The sequence below is a fragment of the Plecotus auritus genome (genome assembly GCF_963455305.1).
Source record: "Plecotus auritus genome assembly, chromosome: 7".
Classification (NCBI taxonomy): Eukaryota; Metazoa; Chordata; class Mammalia; order Chiroptera; family Vespertilionidae; genus Plecotus; species Plecotus auritus.
The window spans coordinates 144,509,677-144,531,795 of NC_137774.1; the positions used below are offsets into that span (position 1 = coordinate 144,509,677).

The window sequence follows — 22,119 nt, forward strand, 5'->3', positions numbered from 1 at the left end:
TGGTTATTTTATTTATGTAAGGGAATAAAAATATCTTCATTCTTTATGCCTAACTTAACAGAAGTGTTTCAAATTATTTTAACAAAGGTACACTGAGTAAACCTAGAAAGGAAGTTCATTTGTTTACCTAAACAGATTTTTTTTGAAATATGACTTCAAAATGATATTAAGCATTCCTATATAATGATAATGTATTTTTATTACTTATTAATAAGAATACCAGTTTTCAAGTCTGAGAAAGTAAAGAATGTTTAATTCAGATCCAAAAATTTTTTAAATAGTTGTATCAAGCCACTTTGGTTATATAAATATTATACTTGGGTAGGTTTTTTTAAATATCAAAAAACTTTACTTTGCAAAATTCACTTGTACTATTTCTAGTTTTACAGGAAAATTTTAAGATTTATTCATTCAGCTTTCCCTCTATACCTTAGTAACTGCTGAGTTTTAGTCCCTTTTCTGGCCCTTAGCTTCCCTATCTGTAAAACTGGAGTACTGGATTATACTACCAAGATCTTTTCTGGTGTACTGATTTTTCATATACCTAAATTACTGATCAGAATGAAGCCATTATAGAATAAAGCAGCACATTTAAATATAAGGGACCTTCTAGAGATAGTATCCATCTATTTTAAATAATACTAATCTGTTGTGCTTTACAATAAGCAAACTCAAATCTTTTTATTGTCTTTTGAAGGTTGGTTAGGCTCAGAAACTACCTTTTTAAACAGCCTCTGCAAGGTCAATAGTTCTCCATTCTTCCTCTTCTCTTCGGAATAAACACAAATAGAACATATCTTACAGCTGCAAGAAAAGCTGAGTCCCTTCCAAAACAAAGGTCTCTAAACTCATTCCATAGATTCCATTTATTAATAAGCACATTGTGAAAATCTACATTTGTTCTAGATTTCAAGTTTACAGAGGAGCATTTCACCATGGTATTAGGATTTCCCATAACTACCCTCTGAGTTGTCCGAAGTGAAGTAGCGAATCTGGCTCATGTGACTACTAGTATTCATAGCTTCCCTGTGGCTCAAAGGAATGAGCTATTACCTTCCTAGAGTAAATCAAAACAAGATATCCTTGGGAGATTTTTTGTTGTTAATACACTCCTGGATTCTCCTAGGAGCTGAGGGAAATGTCCTAGAGAGATATATATAAATTGTTTAACAAAATATTTACATGAAGAGTAGCCAGTTTTCTTCCTTGGAGTAGCAATCTGTAAAAATAAATGTTACCATTTAAAAAGTAGCACACCCTAGACCAATTTATTGGTGAGAATTTGGTGGTTCTCACCAAATAATGGTGAAACATCATACATTAGGTAATGGACGGAGCTTGGGTTAGATCTGCCTTTTAAGGCAAAGTCAACTCTTCAGCTTAATTCTCTTTCAAGGGAGTTATGTACTGTCTATACTTGGCTTAAACTAACAGTTCTATTACAGACTACTTCCAATGTATTATGTAAATGTTCATGCATCAGAAGCCAATTTCCTTTAACAGTACATTTAAAAGGTACCTTTTGGGATGCTAATGGACACTTCAACTTAAGTAATGGTATTGGTAAGGAGCAAATTGCACTATTAGTCTTGTTAATAACACACTGGGACACACTGCATATATATGTATTATCCTAAGATAAAACTCTTCTCAGAATTCCATTACTTTTTATTATACACCGACTAGTTTATATTTTCTTTACAAAGAAAATGCTAAGAAAATTATATCCACATGTTAAAAGTTTTAAAACCATAATTCCAGATTTCTTTACATATAAGATGGAGTGGTCCAGCAGCTATGTCCACTGTCACAGACTTCAGTTCCATTCAATGATATGGCACATCCTGCAAAATTAACTAGCAACACACAAAAAATGCCTCAAATACAGTAAAAATGTACACACAATAAAGGTAATTTACAATGACAAATAAGGAATGTAATTTAACTTGGCTGTGCATCAAAAATTCAGGGTCAATAGCCTTAGTCAAGGCACAAAGCAGAAAGAGGTGAGCACAGCTGTCCTTAAGAGTGGCACGGTATGTACAATCACAGATGAGGTATGCATGCACACAAAGGATTTAAAACTGCTCAGTCTTGCTACGAAAATTGAACCGAGTTAAAAGGAAATGCTGTGGCTTCCCCTACTACTCACCCCTGGATCAAATCCACAATCTTACTTCATCATATAGAAAATAAAATTGGCAAGGATCTCCAAAAGTAAATCACTATTTGGGTAAATGAAACAAAATGCTTCACTATTCCCAAATCTTGGTTGTGCCTTCTGGACTAGAAGCATTTTGTAGACAAAGTTGTGTTTCACAAAACTGAAATGTCATTCAGGTGAAGGGACAAGACATTTTCCACAGACACTTAAAATTTCAAACTTTCAAATGGCCCTTATAGCTGAACCTTGTATGTTAAAACAGTGAGGTTCTGGGGATCCTTTAGCAGCAAATGCCAACTTTAAAGGGCACGGGGTCTCTTAGGGTTGATTTGCTTGCTGGCCTGTTCTTCTTCTTGTAGAGCTGCACGAAAAGATTTCACTTTATCTTGGAAAAAGAAAAGAACAGGGAGTAAGTATTGCATCATAGGCAACACAGTATACAACTTTATGGGTATCAAGTTGGCTCTCTTTTTTCATAATCTTGAGATTTTTCCTTTTGGTTTTTTGTTATCCAAAAACTCAGCAACAGTTTCATTATAGATTCCTAGAAATACCTGCCTTTGCTATTGTCAACAGGTTTGTGTTTGGCATTTTTTACAGTGTTCAATTTTATTTTATTATTTTTTTAAAATTTTTATTTTTTATTAAGGTATTATATGTGTACATATCTTACCATTGCCCCCCCCCACCCCACTCCCATACATGCCCTCAACCCCCAATGTTTTGCATCCGTTGGTTACTCTTATATACAGTGTTCAATTTTAATTTGTATTCCTTTTGGAGTGTAGACAGGCTTTATATGTGTGTAAATATGTACAGTCATGTCCAAAAGGAACACTATGAATCTTATTAAACTGTAGAACAGACATTCCTTCTCTCAGTGTTAGAAAATTTCTACTCCCAATGACTATTATATCTTTTTAAGCTATGAATTTTAAGAAAGAAATAATGGCTAGAGAAGGGGGTTACAGGGTAATGCATTTCTTGGGTCTTAAAATTCTATTACCCATCTACCATATACTGACTCAGAGTCATTTAAGAATAGAAAATAGGTAAGTAAATTGGCAGAGGCATCTTCCTATAACAATCGTATCAACCAAGGTGATTTTAGCCCCACCCTCCTACTCTGGGGACATTTGATAATGCCTACAGAAATTTTTGATGGTCACGACTTTAGTGCGGAGTGGTGCTACTGTCATCTAGTCTGGAAACCAGGATGCTGATAAGCGTTGTGCAATGCACAGGACAGCACCCCTCAACAGAATTATCCAACTTAAAATGGTCTTCAGAAGAAAAGAAGCTGCAAATTTATTCCTTCTTCAGAAATACAAAAATACAACTTGTTTTTAAAAAGTTGACTTTTCTAAAATTTAGTCAGGAAATTAAGGATTTCTGGATCTGTTGGCTGCTAATATAACAGCCCTCAAACTTATTAATACCCAAATTATGCCTGGATGATAAAACATTTCTAAGAAAAAGCTGAATAATACCTAACTGGATAGTAATTTCTTAAAAGTTACAGATATGCTTGATATACATGAATGAGAAAATTAAGGAAAAGAAGTCAATTAAGTTGAAAGCTACATATAAGCAGAAAAAAAACTTGAATGCTTATGCTCTATCTTCTGAATAAAATGCATACAGAAAAGCTGCTTGAGTTATGGCAGATTAGAAAAATGATCAAAACACTTTAAATCAAGGCTTGAACTTAAAACAAAAGTACTAGTAAATTTTAGAAACCCTACATTTGCACAACTGAAATTGGGGAAATGCTGACTCCATCTATATATACAAAAGCCTCAGCGACCGTTATGACTGAACAACCGGAATGACCAGCCGACCAGTCACTATGACACGCACTGGCCACCAGGGGGTAGATGCTCAATGCAGAAGCTGCCCCCAGGTGGTCAGTGCACTCCCACAGCCAACCTCCTGTGGCCGGCCAACTGCCCGTGGTCCCTCCCTGCAGCCGGCCGGCCCCCATCGGCCCCTGGTGCTAAACCATTTGTAGACGACCTGCTTCTGGGTCGGGGTTTCTTACGTAGCAGAGCAGCTCCCTCACTGTGATCTAGTGAAAGTCAGCCCTCGACACAAAGGTTTGTCTCACTCCCGTCCTCTCCCTTCCCTAGGGGCCGCCTGTCCGCCCACCTGCCACGGTTACACAGCAAGGGAAGGAGGAGAGGGGGAGGTAGGGAACCTTGGGGTGGCGGGGCACCGACGGCAGCATTGGTGTCCGTTCCTTCTGTGCCCGGCCTGGCGACCATCACCTTCTCTCCCAACCCTACTGGGGCCTATGGGCCCCAGGCTGGGTTGGGGAACCGGGAGTGGGTGGTGGTGGGCGTGGCCCCTTTCCCAGGGGGGCCGAGGGCTGGCTCCATCCTTGGGGCCAATGGCCAACCTCCTGTGGTCCATCTCCCTGTTTTTCTGGCTCCGGCGGACAGGTCCCGATTGGCCTGGCCTCAATAGCCGGCCAGGCCTAGGGACCCCACCCATGCACAAATTCGTGCACTGGGTCTCTAGTAGGATATGGTATCAAATAACCAACCTCATAAAGGACCTATTTTTTAAAATTAAGCAGCTTATTTGGTGCTAAAAACTAGCAATTTCAACCTGGTTTTATGTTGCACTGCATGTACACACCCATGCCCACTCGGATATAAATGGAGACAGCTAATTTGCCAATGCCTAAAAAATTAGCACATACAGTAAATAAATGCATATCTGAAGCTGCAGATAAGCTCATTAAAAAGCCAAGCAGACATTACATGTGAATAAGCCACATACTTCTTGAAATCTTCCTCTTTTTCAAAACAAGTGTTCAAAGGAAAAACATGAAATTAGATGCATAGAAGGAGATGTAGATAGGTGGCTATAGAAAGAAGACCCTGAATAGATCTAATTCAAGGAAAATAATTCTGAAAAGCACTGGCCTACCAAACTAAACTGACAAATGGGTCTATAAAATTTACAAATTTCTTAAAGTACATTTTCCTTCTAATCTTATTTTCTCAAAAGATTGAAAGAAAAAAGACTAGAGAGCACTTGAAATGGTACTCCATGTTTCCTTTTCAAAAAACAGAATGGCTGGTGTGTCTATATACCTCTAAAAAGAAGTTAAATGTTGCCCATAATTTCCACTTCAGATGCTCTCCTGCAATATGAAATCCTCCCACTAAATACATACAAATATTAAGCAGATTTCAAACATTAAAATGAAAAAAGAATTACCCCGCAGCTCAGTTAAAATGTCTATTTTTTGCTCAAGAATAGCTTCAAGTTGTGTAGCATATGAATCTACATCATAGTCTACTTCTTCAGTCATCTCTAGGAGAGCCTTTTCATCTTCTAACCATCGAATAGATTCCTAAAAGGACAAAAATTCAATTAATCCAGTAAGCCTCTTTGTAAGACAAAAACCAATTTACAAATTTTACATATGTTAAAAATCATCAAACACACTCAAGATGGTATTCTCTAAAATATTACTAACTATAAAACATCTTTATTTAAAGAGAAACATTAATATTTCTAGATTCAAATACAAATATGATAGACCAAGCAAGATGGCTTCATTTTTCTACTTTTATTCTACCTTGTATGTGTGTGTGTGTGTTTTTTATTTTTTTTTTTTTGGGGGGGGGGTGGGTGAGAGGATGGAATAGAATGAATTAAACACATAAGTATCAATGAGCAGAGTAAATCTCAAAACCTCAACAGCTATCCCTAAAACAGGGGAAAAAAATGGATGTAAGAAAGCTACTGAGCAATCTAATGACATCTATGGTAGGCCTAGAACTTGTAAATGATCTGAAATTAACATGTCCATTGGGGCCTCACAGTTGGACCAAGAGGTAGCCCTAAATTCAAAACACTAGTTCTTCAAAATTATTGTGACTCTAAGAACCAATGGATAGCCAATCTTAGAAGACTCAAATGAACCACTAAATAGTAGCTATTCACCATTCATAAATACTTCAAGGAAACCCCTCATTCTTAACTGATTTTAGATATGTGGAATTTATGAGTTTAATTTTCTAGCAATGTCATGAATCATAAAAATTTATATCACTCTCAGATCATTCCAAATTAGAATTTTTGGATATAAAAAAGGGATACTTTCTAGATTGTTAGAGTACATATAATTTCAATTTTCCAAACATCAATGCAATTTAATGGCTAATTATAACTAGACTATGTGTCACCAGGCAGAACTGGTTAACCTAGATATAGTTACCTATTAGAAAACTGTATATGTGTCAATTAAAACACACTCCCCAGTATTTTTTCTTTTCCTTCAGCTATATACTTAATTTTTAAAAAACAAAACTTTATTTTGAGAAATGACAGATCAAAGTATAAAGGGACAATAAATGGATTATAAAAATACTGGCTTGAAAGTCAGAACACACAGTTCTGCCAATAATCAAATAAAAAACTTCTAGAATTCATCATAAAATGGCACAATGGGAAATGATCTTTATGTGACACCTTGCTCCAAAAGGACAAGATTTTCTTAGAATTACAAGGGTCCTTTCTTGATTTAATTAAACACATAGACCTCCAGAGATTATTATGATAAAGGTTTGACTAAAACTGTAACAGTTTTAATAATGTATATCCTATTCTAAAATTATAAAGTTTTTTGTATTTTTGAGCCCTTCATCCAGGTACTTGAATGGCCTAGAAAGGAGCATTAATAATTGTTTAGAGATTTCTTCAACATCAGAGAAGGAATACAGTTCGATAGGGAGAGCCTAAGCCAGTGGTCGGCAAACTGCGGCTCGCGAGCCGCGGTTTGCTGCTCTGTTGACTAATGAGTTTGCCAACCACTGGCCTAAGCTATTGTTCACTTTTTCTCAGAAGGTATTTATAGTACTGCAGAAAGGCAGGATGAGGGGTGGAGTGGGGGAGGCAAGCTGACTATAGTACAGCCTTCCATAACAATATGAAATGTTCTCTTCACTTTCCCGTCACCTCCTCATAGGTATCACCCACAAGGCTATTTTCTTGTTTAAAGGAGTTGGGGGAGGCAAAGGATGATCATACAGTAAAAGTGTTTGCAATAGATTGAACACACAGTGAAATGAATACTGTACCTAAGGCCTTACTGCCACCCCCCTCACTCATCTGCCACTGACAGCTCAGTCATAACAGTTACTGTCCCTCCCTGAAGCCTTCCTTTCTATGAAGACTGACACCTCCTCAACTGCTCTGATATTCTTTTTTTAAAAAAATATATTTTATTGATATTTTACAGAGAGGAAGGGAGAGGGATAGAGAGCTAGAAACATCGATGAGAGAGAAACATCAATCAGCTGCCTCCTGTACACCTCCCACTGGGGATGTGCCCGCAACCAAGGTACATGCCCTTGACCGGAATCGAACCCGGGACCCTTCAGTCCGCAGGCCGACGCTCTATCCACTGAGCCAAACCGGTTTCGGCTGCTCTGATATTCTTTAGAATTTTTTCCTTACTGCTCTCCTGACATGAAGACACTCCAATATAATCACCTAACATGAAACAAAGGGGTATTGGAGGGCAAAAGTTCAATCCTTCTCTAAAAATGGACAACTGACAAAAGCAAATAAAATGGGAGAATGGTAGTAAGTAAACTAGATCTTTAAAGAAAGGTTATTTGTAACCACCGTTCAAATTTTGTATTCAAAATTTGCCCTATCATATGTCTTACAAATATATATCTGCATACACACAAACAAGTATTTTATTTTTCAGATTTGTGTGAGAGTTAAAAATTGTTAAGCGTTTTTAGTTAATTTCTCTAAAGAAACATTTGGATGAAAGGTCCTGCCTTATTGTACCTGGAACACTGTCCTGTGATCTTCTACAACTTGTTCTTCCATTTCTACCATTTGTGAGACAGCTTCGTGGAAAGTAAACAATTGTGGAGAAACCTCTTCTTCCTTAACATAAAAAGTTTGAAAATTATGACAGAGTTTATATTTTTAAATATAATTTAAAAAGCAGTTTTTCTATGTCATTTACAAAAATGTATTCAGAAACAGAGGAAGACTCCTAAAATATACCATAAAAGGCAAAGCCACAATTTCTTTTTTTTTTTTTTATATTTAATGTATTTTTATTGATTTCAGAGAGGACGGAAGAGGGAGAGAGAGAGAGAAACGTCAATGCCTCCTACACACCCCCTACTGGAGATCGAGCCCGAAATCCAGGCATGTGCCCTTGACCAGAATCGAACCATGACCCTTTAGTCTGCAGGCCAACACTATCCACTGAGCCAAACTGGCTAGAGCCAAAATTTCTTTTTATGGGTCAAAAATATTTAATGTACATTCAAAAGGACATCCTAAACTTAAGTGTATCAGTAAAGGATAATTTTCACTGAGTCCAGGCACTTTATTGAAAAATTACTCCCCTCCCCCCTCAAAAAAGCAATCACTTTTGGAATAGTGCAACTTTCAAAAATATCTTTATTGCAGTCTATAAATATGCTGAAATATTTCCTCAGTATTGTTTAATTTTCACTAATAATTAAAGTCATATAGATGTCTTTAAATTTCTTTTCACCGAGAGAGATATATAATGTTTTTCATGACAGTGACTATCAATTGGTATTCTGAAGGTCTCAATTCTTAAAAAAAAAAATCAACCCTGTCAAAATGCTATCATTTGTTGAATCAGATTGCTTTCTGTTTGAAATGTTTAGTAACATCTCATAATTTAAAAATTTGATTTCCCAGTTATTAAAAAAATATTATAAAATATGTGCCCACTGTATAAAGACAAAAGGGTAAAGAAGTAAAAAGACACAAATAATACACATTTTCACAGTTACTTTAATATATTGAGGGATTCCTTACTGTTTGTGAGATATGTTATTTATATAGTTGATTAACTTCATTTTTTAAATGTATAATCCTTATCTTTTTTCAAACTATATTCTTAAATATGTATTTTTATTGATTTCAGAAAGAAAGGGAGGAGAGACAGAAACATCAATGATAAGAATCATTGATCCCTGCCTCCTGCATGGCCCCCACCAGGAACCAAGCCTGCAACCTGGGCATGTATCCTAACTGGAAATCGAACTGTGTCCTGGTTCATAGGTCTACGGTCAACCACTGACCCACACCGGCTTGGGTGACAGGTTTGATTTTTTGCTCATGCATCCTTTTAATACATACGCATGTAAAGATAGTTAGTTTTGTTTTTAAGCTTTATATATATTATAGTATAAGTATAATTCTTTTTTTTTTTTAAATATATTTTATTGATATTTTACAGAGAGGAAGGGAGAGGGATAGAGAGCTAGAAACATCGATGAGAGAGAAACATCGATCAGCTGCCTCCCGCACACCCCCCACTGGGGATGCGCCCGCAACCAAGGTACATGCCCCTGACCGGAATCGAACCCGGGACCCTTCAGTCCGCAGGCCATCGCTCTATCCACTGAGCCAAACCGGTTTCGGCTATAAGTATAATTCTTAAACTTATTTTTTCCCTGTTACTTTAAAAATTCCCCAATTTTAATAAGAGTATAAAATCTGAGAAAAAGAAAGTTTAGATCAGAGGTCAGCAAACTTTCTTAAAGGGCTAGGTAGTACATATTTTGAACTTGTGAGCTATACCATTTTTGTCACTTCTGTTGTGGTAAGAAAGTAGCCAGATAGCCCATGAATGAATGAGCATAGCCATGTTTCAATAAAACTTTATTTGTAAAAACAGATGGCTGGCTCATAGCCTGTACAGGCACAACGTGAAGATATTGCAGGTTCAATTCCAGACCATTTCAATAAAATGAGTATCTCAATAAAGGGAGTCCTAATCTTTTTGCTGGTGAGGGTCTTGTCTTTAATTTATAAAAAACATACCATCTCTAGGAAACCAAGATGGCGGCATAGGTAAGCACCTAAACTGCTGCCCCGCACAACAATTTCAAAACTACAACTAAAAGACAGAACGGACACCATCCAGAACGACAGGAAAGCTGGCTGAGTGGAAATTCTACAACTAGAAGGAAAGAGGAAAGCTCACGGAGAAGGAGCGGCAAAGAGCTGAGGTACAGAGACACACGCGCGCAGAGAGGAAGGGCTGCGGAGTACCTGGCTGGCTTTCTCTGGCGGGAAGGGGAAGGAAGCCCCCAACTGCACTGAACCCCAGTTCCGACTGCAATGAACCTCAGTTCCGGGCGAAACCCTGTGGACCCAGGCTCATACAGGGGGAGTTTGGACTGTCAGGTAGAGAGAAAGGCACACGGAGACTCGGAGACTCAGGGGAGCCGCGGCGGCAGGGGTGTAGAGGCACGAGTGTGCACAAAGACTGACTGCGGAGGTTACCACAGGCTATCCCTAGCGGAAGGGAGTCAGAAGCTCCTGACTGCACTGAACCCCAGTTCCGACTGCACTGAACCACAGTTCCGGGCGAGCCCCTGGGGACCCACGCTCTTATGGGGGAAATCTGGACTGTAAGGCAGAAACTCGGGAACCGCAGGAGGCAGAGGTCTGCAGACTCGCGTGCAAGGGCAGGGCTGACGGGAAGCCAAGACTGTCTGCTCCGCCCTGAGACTCCACCCCTTCCAAGCAGAGCACAGAGGCTTTTGCAATCTGGCAAGGCTAATCCTATAAGGCTGTCTCCAGCACCAAAAATCTCCCAGTGTAGACACAGCTGATCCTCACAGCCAACTGGCCTGCAGGTCAATTCCTCCCAGTGATACCAACAACAATCAAGACTTAACTACAACAAGGCTGTACACACAGTTCACAAAGGGGTGCACCAAGAGTGTCCACCTCAGGTTAACTGGGGAGGCCGACCCACTGGGCCATATAGGAAACCTAGCACACAAAGCTACCCTACCAACTCAGGGAAGCAGTGAAAAAGGGGGAGACGAAGAAACAGATCACATATGAAAGAAATGGAGGAAAACAAAAAACTGGATATAGAATTCAAAATCACGGTTATAAGGCTTTTCAAGAATATCCTAGAAAAGGCCGATATATATAACGAGACCCTTGAAGATATAAAAAAGGACCAACTAGAAATTAAACATACACTGACTGAAATAAAAAATATTATACAGAGACCCAACAGCAGACTAGAGGAACGCAAGAATCAAGTCAAAGATCTGAAATACAAAGAAGCAAAAAACACTCAACCAGAAAAGCAAAAAAAAGAAAAAAGAATCCAAAAAGTTGAAGACAGTGTAAGAAGCCTCTGGGACAACTTCAAGCGTACCAACATCAGAATTATGGGGGTGCCAGAAGAAGAGAGAGAGCAAGATACTGATAACCTATTGGAAGAAATAATGACAGAAAACTTCCCCTACATGGTGAAAGAAATAGACTTACAAGTCCAGGAAGCGCACAGAACCCCAAACAAAAGGAATCCAAAGAGGACCACAACAAGACACATCATAATTAAAATGCCAAGAGCAAAAGACAAAGAGAGAATATTAAAAGCAGCAAGAGAAAAACAGTTAATTACCTACAAGGGAGCACCCATACGGTTGTCAGCTGATTTCTCAACAGAAACTATGCAGGTCAGATGGGAGTGGCAAGAAATATTCAAAGTGATGAATAGCAAGAACCTACAACCAAGACTATTCTACCCAGCAAAGCTATTATTCAGAATGGAAGTTCAGATAAAGAGCTTCACAGATAAGAAAAAGCTAAAGGAGTTCATCAGTGCCAAACCAGTATTATATGAAATGCTGAAAGGTATTCTTTAAGAAGAGGAAGAAGAAGAAAAAGGTAAAGATAAAAATTATGAACAACAAATACATATCTATCAACAAGTGAATCTAAAAATCAAGTGAATAAAAAAAATCTGATGAACAGAATAAACTGGTGAATATAATAGAACCAGGGGCATAGAAAGGGAGTGGACTGATAATTCTCAGGGGGAAAAGCGTATGGGGGGTGCAGGAAGAGACTGGACAAAAATCGTACATCTATGGATGAGGACAGTGTGGGGGGAGATAAGGGCAAAGGGTGGGGTGGGAACCGGGTGGAGGGGAGCTATTGGGGGGGGGGGGGGGGGAAGGAGAAGCCATTGTAATAACCTGAACAATAAAGATTTCTTAAATTAAAAAAACAGCCGAAACCGGTTTGGCTCAGTGGATAGAGCGTCGGCCTGCGGACTGAAGGGTCCCAGGTTCGATTCCGGTCAAGGGCATGTACCTTGGTTGCGGGCACATTCCCAGTGGGGACTGTGCAGGAGGCAGCTGATCGATGTTTCTCTCTCATCGATGTTTCTAGCTTTCTATCCCTCTCCCTTCCTGTCTGTAAAGTATCAATAAAATATATTAAAAACAAACAAACAAACAAACAAAAAAACATACCATCTGAAAAGTGCAATAAAGTGAAGCACAATAAATTAAGTATGTCTATAGTTTGCTGATCCCTAATTTAGATTTCAATTATCAAGTCCTGCTACTGATGACATGAACTCAGATTAGGTAATTACAACTATATTTAGTCACTCACATTTTGTTCACAAAGAAGTTTTAAATCATCTCTCTGAGGGGAACTCCCCACACCCCACTGTGCCTCTAAGTCATCAATCTGATTTGGTGGATGGTGCATTATTGGACGAACATCACCAGCAGCAGTTGGATCCACAGTCAGTTCTTTCACCCTGTAAACACATAAGAGGTATCTAAAATTAATAAAGACTTATGTAGCAGAACAAAATACCAACTTATTCAATATAAATACAATTCAATTTAGCATATTAAAATTGATGATGTCAGCTTTGCAGATCAAATTTACCTGAAGTCTGTGGACACCCTAAAGGGATGTTTAGCTGTTTAACTTTACAAATTTATTTAGGTAACTTTACAATTACTTCTAATATAATTATTGTACATAATAAGTGAGAATCAGCAAAGTATGCCGAATCAGTATTTCAAAGTAAGAGACTGCTGTTCAAATTATATTATATGAACAGAAAAATGCTAACAATGGCACTTATATCAGTAAATGAATCTTTGCCCAAATCAGAGAATTTAATACATGTTACAGATTTTTGGTAGTTCTAATGCCCAATTTAAATAGCTACATGTGAAATAACCTTATTCTACTGTATTCTATAAAATGTAAATTAGTTCCATCATTTTAAAAATGTTTACCCATTATACTTAAATTTACAGACTTACGTATACTTTCTAAGTCGAGGACCCTTGTTATTTCCTTGCATATAAGGAAATTTACAATAGCATACAGAATGAAGGTAAACTTTTCATTTTAAACAAGACAGTTCATTTTTAATGGTAAATATGCAAAGATGACATAATCCTTAAAAATATGAGGCAAAATAAGAAGCCTGAATTCTAAATCAACATTTTAAAGCAAATAAATTAATAAAGTACATAGAAATAAAGATCATGCAGTACAACCACAACCTGCCAAACAAAATGAAAATGAAAAATAAAATGGCTCAGGACAAAAGAAATGTAAATGAAATATTTATACACAGCACAATTCAAAATAAACTATTAAAATAAATATCTTATATATAGAATGAACTAGACCTGGTAATTGAAGGAGAAAAGTCGTCATACTCATAAGAAGGAGAGAGATCAGGGCGATTGCCACTACCCTGTGAGAAGGGAATGTCTGATGGACTAATTCCAAACTCCTTTACTCTGCAGCACCAAAAGAGCAACAGATTAAAATAAAATGCTCTTGTAAAGACAGCAATGCATATTTCAAACTTTCATTTAGTATTCAGTTTAATTTGTTTAGCAAAAGATATCAACATTGTTATGACTTAATGTATTAGAATATTTAAAAAATAATCCATTTTAAGATTAAAAAACCCCTCTGTCCTAAGATTTCCTATAACATAGTCCTTCCTTTCTGGTGTATTTCCCTCTTTTCTCATGACCCTTTCTAGAAGTTTAACTATACCCTCAATAAATCTGAAATGTCCCTTATTTAACTACATGGTTACTCAATCTAATTTCCTTGTGTAATCAATACCATGAATATTCTGTTTAATAGCATTAATGAGGCCTCAACATTCTTGCAGTCTTTTCAAACTAAACACAAGACAATTAAGTCCTAATGACATCCATTGTTTGTAACAAATTAACTACTTTTTCCTATGCCTATTGAATGGTATCAGCTATAAAGCATCCTTGGTACAAATTGAGAAAACAGTCACTCAAATAATTTTGTTTGGTGATTCAGATGAAGGACAATGGTTGAGAAAAGCCTTTAGTAATAGAATTTAAATTGCTTTTGCTAATGTCTCTAGGTTATATTTAACAAAATTGAGGTTTTTCTGACACAATTTTTGTGATTCCTTATGTTCTTTTTCAGTCAATCCCATTTCATAGTAGTAGGTAATATTTATTAAATACTTCCTATATATTAGGTATTATTAGTAATTTATAGGCATTATATTATTTAATACTTAAGATAGTCTTATTATCACCATTTTACAGATAACAAATGGCTCAGAACAATAAAGTATCTTACCTAACGTCATTCAATGAGAATAGGCATAACTGAGGTTCAAACTTAGCTTTTACTATAAGTCTTATATTAAACATTTCATATACTAACCATATTCTGTTTCTCTCATTATTTCTCTTAGGTTGAACTAAAACAGTTGAAGTTACTGTTTTTATAGGTCAAAAGTAGTAATTCACATCAAACTAATAATTTAATGTATATCTAACTAATACATTTCTAGCTACAATCATTCTTTGCTCTATCGGTAATGTCTATACAAAGATTCAATACTGGATTCATCTGCCTTTTATGCTTTATAGTCACTTTGGAAAGCTTATTTACTATACCTGCTGACAAATCTAGATTTCTAATACTACTTGACTCTTTTTACTCCCAACCCCATTTCTTATTCTCTTAAGAATCTCCTAATTTAGATACCCTAAACACACACTTTTCCTCTTGCTCAACCTAAACTCTATTACATGAAGCAATTATTTATATCTCTCCAATGAGCACTATCAAGGGAGGCTGAAAATTCTTTATTCCCAGAGATTTGGAAATAAGAGGCAGAATTATTTGTCTCAGCTGGTTAGTCATGTTGCAAATGAACTACATTACATGATAATAAATTAAAACATTTTACTTGAACCCAAACACACTAGAGCAATGGCCAGACAGGGCATTTTCACATTAGGGGGATTCTTTTACAGCCAGAAGCCTGAACACAAGGAGGGTTTTTATTTGTTTTAATTCTACAACATGGTAATATTCTACTAGACTAAGTCGTTCCTCATCTCTCCCATACAAAATTTTGAAAGAGGCATTTTAAATTAATGACTGAAACCCCATAATACCAAGAATATTTATTATAAGGATCAAATAGAAGACTTATAAAGTTTACAGCTAGAAGCTCATAATTCAAAGTTTAAAAAGGAAATAAATTTAGAAATAAAGTTATATATTTAAGAAGCTATTCTATCTTAACACATTGTGGACAGATCACGAGAATTCTCACTTCATATTACACAGTGTTTTAAAAGTATCATATTTTAAAAAGATATTAGCTTGTAAGAACATATAAGAAACAACTTCAAAATGCAATGGGTTATTTAATTTTAAAGCATGCCTTTAACATTTATGTAAAATGTTTTTTGTACTCGTTCAACAGAAACTTATCTGGCCACTGGGTAAAGCTAGCAATAAAACTACTGGTCCGCAATGTGTTAATATCTTTTTACAAAAGGTCAATAGGTTTATACTTTCTCAAGTTTTTACTAAGATTTAAAAACATTTCTTCAGCTGAAGCAAAAGCAAGATACAAAAGAACAAAGGGTACGTACGATATCATTTATGTAAAGTTCAAACACATCTACCTATGTTGTTCATGGATAAATTCATAGGAAGTAAAGCTATTTTTAAAAAAGAGAGAAAAAAATAAAACAAGAAAAATGTTCCATAGAAGCCAGAGCAATCAATTGCTGCCTTGGGGTAGACATTAATGAATTTGGGCGTGTTATTTAGGATTTGTGATCAGTAAGGGACACATGGGGAACTTTCCAGGGGGCAGGAAATGTTTTCTTTCCCAGTTTAATGACAGGAATTTCATTTTATAAGTACTTACTAAATTATTCTCTTATGTTTTGGGCACTTTCTTGTATGCATATGTATTTCACAGTTTAATAAAGGATTAAAAATAAAATTTGTATTCAGCAAAATTAAAAGAACCTTAACACTAGAAATGGGATACTGAGGAATTTTATCTCTAGGTTAAAATCACAAATGCAGTATGTGATAATAAAAATTTAAAACTATACTCATTCAGAACAAGTGCAATGGGAATAATCTATGGAACAAATATAAATATGCCCATCATAATCCAAAATTCCAAGGGCATTTCATGACTGTAAGAAATAGTAATTTAGTAGTCTATAATGCTTTTTTGTTCTTTCATCTGTAAATATCGTTACCTAAAGTTTGTAACACTACTGACATTAATAAAATGTAACCCATATAAGACACCAGAAAGAACTGTGCTATCACTACTTACTTTAAACTCTATATTCCCCATGTACATATAACATTTAATATTATCAGAATTAATTTTCAGCATATAGCAAAACAATTTATGAAATACATATTGGGCCCCTGATAGAGTTTTAACACACTAGAAATTATTTGCATGATTCAAATGTAGAAAAATATTATGAAATCTAACTTGGTTAACTGAAAAAACATGATTGTGTTCTAGGATAGAGAGACTAATTCTACTAAAAATATAAATCTCTCCCCAAATTACACAGCATATTTCCAATTATTTTGATAACTTGACAAAATTATTCTAAGTATCATGCAAAAAATTTTTTTGAAAATTGAGAAAAATGTAATAAGCTTTACACTATCAGATATTAAGTCAAATCATATGCTGCTCTATTTCCCTCATATTTCAAAATGGATAACCATTTCTCATACCTATTTGCATATCTTAATGTATTAAGAGTATTTTCACAGGATGCCATTCCTGGAGAGATTGTGGCAATCTATGGGGGGAAAATGCAAAGGTAAATAAGATGTTATAAATGATGAAGACAGTGATACTAATATACAGGGTGGGGCAAACATAGGTTTACAGTTGTGAGTATATGAAACAGTTTATTCTTGTACTATTATTTATTACTAGAGGCCCGGTGCACAAAATTCATGCACTCGAGGGGTGGTGGTGGTGGTGGTGGTGGTGTGTCGGTCCCTCAGCCAGACCTGTGCCCTCTCGCAGGAGGCCCATAGGGAGCTGGCCTAAGCTGGCAGTTGGACATCCTTAGCATTATTGCGGAGGTGGGAGAGGCTCCTGCCACCGCCACTGTGCTCACCAGCCATGAGCCTGGCTTCTGGCTGAGCGGTGCTCCCTCTGTGGGAACGCACTGACCACCAGGAGGAAGCTCCTGCATTGAGCGTCTGCTCCCTGGTGGCCAGTGCGCGTCATAGCGATCAATCAATTTGCATATTAGCCTTTTATTATATAAGATTGCAATATTTTTCATACTAACTGTAAACTTACATTTGCCTCACCCTCTATGTATGTATTAATAATATGTGAACTCCAAGATTACTTGCTATCTTATGCCCACAATCTGATAATAATTATAAACTTCAAAAATATAAACAGGTCTCTGAATGTACCAGAAAGTGATCAAAATCAGGTAGAAAATGGAGGTCAACACCTAGAAGAAGGGAATAACATTGAATGACTTCCCCACCTCCCCTCTTTAATAGCTTTATTGCCTAAGGACCAGCCCTGCTGCTGTCACACAGGACAAGTAAAACTTCATTAGAAACTTAAGGGTTTCACTAACTAACTTTAGTTTAACTAAACTAAGAGTTAAGAAACTAAAAAACAAAAGTTAGGAGGTGGGGATCATAGCTGCTGGAAGGTGAAACTTGTCCCAGAAGAGACAACTACAGAGGGAGAAACTCTAATTATGCATATAAGCTGCCCAGTCACTTTGGAAAGCTTATTTATAACCAAAATTTAAGATCTCTGGCTGACTCCTAAGCTAGGTGTGCACAATGCTGACTCCAACCACACAGTTGAGTCTAAAAGAGGTAAACAGATTTTAATTTCAGTTGCTGCCCACAGCAGGGGAGATAAGAGTTTAGAGTAAGTTCAGCTAAGTTAATTTCCTGCTACACAACAACAACAAAAAATCAATAAATTTTAGAAGAGTATAACAGAATCCAGAGTGTCTATAAGATATTCATCCATAATAAAAATTACATAATCTAAAATTACTAGAATATGAATAAAAAATGTAACCCATACTCAAGGAAAATAGAACTCACTGGAGACCAACTTCAAGAAGACTCAGATATTGGAATTGCAGAAAGCATTATAACTGCACTATAATCCTCTCTATCAGCCTGTCAGGGACCACAACTTAAGTATCCTATCTCTCTCACAATAGAAGGGTTTAAATGATTGTCATTAATGTATATTATAGTTTTCCCACAGATATTATAAAATTGTTCATTTGATATTAAAATAAAAGAAATAGCCCTGGCCGCTAGTTGGTTAGAGAATCGGCCTGTGGGTTTGATTCCTGGTCAAGGGCACAGGTACCTGAGATGCAGGTTAAATCCCCGGCCCTGGTCAGGGCATGTGAGGCAAACAACCAATGATATGTCTCGCTCACATCAATATTTCTCTCTTTTCCTTCCTGCCTCCCACCTACACCCTCTTCCCTCCATTCTATTCTCTCTAAAAATCAATGGAAAAAATATCCTCAAGCGAGGATTAACAAAAATAAAATAGAACAAAAACAAACAAAGGAACGAACAAAAAGAAATAATCAAAATAAACCCATAAACTTACCATGCAGGTACGAGAGTTTTCACCTATGAATGAATCTCTTAACACCTGAGTGAGTTTACTTGCTCGGAAAGGAGTATGAGGTTTATTTCTACCTAAGGCTCTGATGCACTCCTGAAAATTAAGAAAGCAAGCTTCAGAGATTAGGTTTCTTATAAAGAGTATTTACCTTAACACATTTAAAAGTTCTCTTACTATAATTCTAATATTTAAGACCTGATCAGCTTTAAAAATGCTACTAACAGGTTTGCAGCATAGTAAAGATGTTGCCATAAATCCTAATTCAAGAAAATGAAATTAAAAAAAACCCCAATTGCCAAAACCGGTTTGGCTCAGTGGATAGAGCGTCGGCCTGCGGACTCAAGGGTCCCAAGGTTCGATTCCGGTCAAGGGCATGTACCTTGGTTGCGGGCACATCCCCAGTAGGGGGCGTGCAAGAGGCAGCTGATCGATGTTTCTCTCTCATCGATGTTTCTAACTCTCTATCCCTCCTCTCCCTTCCGCTCTGTAAAAAAATCAATAAAATATATTAAAAACAAACAAACAAACAAAAAAAAACCCCAATGGACTGTTATTTCAAAAAGTTCTTCTGGAGACTATGACTAGTGTTTAAGAAGTGACAAGAAGTAACATTAACTATAAAAAGAAACTTCTAAAGTGATACTACAAGAGAAAAAACACAGAATGCTTTCTTGTAGTTTTGCTGATCTTTGCTTTTCAAGTCAAGAAAGAGCTATAATACCGGCCTAACTTTTGGAAAGCAATTCCACATTTTTCTGAGAAACTATTTCTTCATTCAGTTTTGTGGGTCCTTTGCCCAATTCCACGAAAATATGACTGATTAGGGCCTTTTGGAATCTCTCCAAAAAGCCTTGGAATTGGCCAGCCAACAACAGATTTTTATCCATCCTAATAATAATTAATAATGGGTGTAAAGAAAATTTCTGGGTACAATATAAATCTGTATCTGCAAATATAAAAACCAAAATTTTTATGACCTCTCCTACTTATTACTAGACAAAACAAGTACTATTGTTTTGTAGCTGAGTAAATAAAAGTAAAAGACTTTTCACAATTAAATACATTTTATTTACCTTGAGTGCTAAAAGGCTTTTATTAATTTCAGCACCTTCAAGCCTAGTTTGCCTATCTGCACTGGAAGTATCAGCTCCTCTTTCATTTCCAGCCAAATCGATGAGAGAAAATTTGCCATGTAGTTTTCCTTTCCTTCTAAGTATAATCTGAAACACTGCATGGCTCCGAGATGAATGTGCATTTGCAGATGTTTGCCCAGATGTTCTACAATGTGATTGAGGACATTTGATACATAAATACTTTAATTTATGTTCAAACCACAGTATTTTCATTTAAAAAAAAAACAACTATCCAGTTTTCATCATTTATTACAAAGGAGACATTGTGAGTTAACAATTTAATCTGGCACACTTCTAGTATGTTATCTATAGAATAGACATCACTCAGTTACATGTAACAACAAAAGTTTTTATGAATAATGATTTTTACTTCTAAGATGCATTGAATAATATCCTTGTCTTGTTTTTGTTATAACCAAATTACATAAAACTTTCCCTTTCTTAATTAAAATAAGATTTACCTGCAACTGTTACCTATGTCAATGAGTTTCAGTACATCTTCAACACATTTGACCTCCCGTTCCTGTAATCCTACCACCTGAACCTGCTGTTTTCCATCTTCTAGCACTCTTAATTTTGTTTTCCTGTTTAGCAAGTCGAAAACCTACAAAAAATATTTTCAAATTGAAAACTAAAGAATAAAGAATCAGTTCTATAAAAATTAGTCATTCAAAGTCTGAGAACCATTTCAGAAAATAAAATGCTCAATATTTGAGTTGAAAAGTTTCAAAGGGAATTAAAAGAAATCTCAACAAAATTCTAACATAATATTCCAATCCAAATACATATAAAAGTGATGTGGTGGCAATGGATGCACAACAATGTAAAATGTACATGCCATTGAATTTGTATACTTAAAAATGGTTAAAATAATAAATTTTATGTTATGCATAATTTAATCAAAATGTAAGTTTCCACTTACCTTTCCACTATAAATTTCAAAAAAGGTTGCATAAACTTGAAGTTCTAACTTCTTATAGTTTGGCTTCTTTAGCATTAAAAAGACATCGCGAGCTATTAAAAATTTCATATGGAGAAAATTTGTTAAGATGCAACAAATATTTTTTAAAAGCATTTCAAATTTTCTATTTTTAGAGGTATCAGTTAATCTTTACTTACAATAATAACATCAATAATGCAAATGAAGACTAAAGTAAACATCAATGTTATTACAAAAGATAGTTGTAATTGTTTTATTTTTAGACTTAAGGTTTAGATGCCACGCTCCTTCATTATTTAATAAAAGGACGCTATCTATCCTTATAAGGTTGTTCTCATAACCATACCAAATGGAATCTTTTCACAAATCATTATTCAACAACCAATAGTAAGCTCCAACAATGTGACAGATTATAATGACATAAATATAATCAAGATTTCTGCCCCAAATGCACAGTTCTTTCAAGTAGTCTGATAACATAAAATTGACATAATACACAGTATATATAGTATTATAGTTACCCTTTAATTCCTGGACAATATGTCCAAGTCTTATTTCAAGCCACCTAAATATATTAAAGAAGAATATTACAAATGACATGCAAAAACAAACAAACAAAAAACCCCACAAAACATAGTTACCTGCTAATGCATAAATTCCTTTAGAACAATCTTGGTTTTTTCCTGAAAAGTCACCTCCCATAGTCTATATGTTAAAAAGACAGTAAAGAATAACAGACATTATTCAAGAATAAATCTTAAGAATTTAGGTCTAAGAATTAAACTATAAGAAAAATAAACTAGCTTCATACCAGGATGTAATTATAATAACTTACATGAGTTTTTCCGCTTCCAGTCTGCCCATAAGCAAAGCATGTTGCCATTCCCCTTTCGAATATAGTTTCCACTAGTGGTCTAGCTGTAAACCTTAAAAATAATATGCACCAGTCAGAATGTGCATTCAATATTTAAATTAAGCAAAGAAGACATAAAAGTAATATAACACCACTGGAGAGATATGCCAAGATCAGTATGTTTCAGGATAATAATAAGCACATGATGTGAGA

At 35.9% G+C, this 22,119-nt stretch overlaps 1 protein-coding gene across 5 annotated transcripts in view; it reads right to left on the reverse strand.

Annotated features, from left to right (window-relative positions):
- Positions 1-4: 4 nt before the first annotated feature.
- KIF2A (kinesin family member 2A) overlaps positions 5-22,119 on the reverse strand; it is a 72,061-nt gene continuing 49,946 nt past the window's right edge. For 3 of the 5 annotated variants that reach the window (XM_080681769.1, XM_080681773.1, XM_080681770.1), the window contains 12 exons: positions 21,889-21,979; positions 21,695-21,758; positions 21,036-21,127; positions 20,575-20,717; positions 20,054-20,258; positions 18,963-19,073; positions 17,069-17,136; positions 13,672-13,785; positions 12,626-12,776; positions 7,985-8,086; positions 5,393-5,528; positions 5-2,549 (listed from right to left, as the gene is read on the reverse strand). In XM_080681769.1, coding sequence (XP_080537895.1) covers positions 2,464-2,549; positions 5,393-5,528; positions 7,985-8,086; positions 12,626-12,776; positions 13,672-13,785; positions 17,069-17,136; positions 18,963-19,073; positions 20,054-20,258; positions 20,575-20,717; positions 21,036-21,127; positions 21,695-21,758; positions 21,889-21,979 — 1,363 coding nt within the window. In that variant the 3' untranslated portion in view covers positions 5-2,463. The remainder of the gene's footprint in view (positions 2,550-5,392; positions 5,529-7,984; positions 8,087-12,625; positions 12,777-13,671; positions 13,786-17,068; positions 17,137-18,962; positions 19,074-20,053; positions 20,259-20,574; positions 20,718-21,035; positions 21,128-21,694; positions 21,759-21,888; positions 21,980-22,119) is intronic. The other 2 variants (XM_080681771.1, XM_080681772.1) reach the window with 1 other exon arrangement.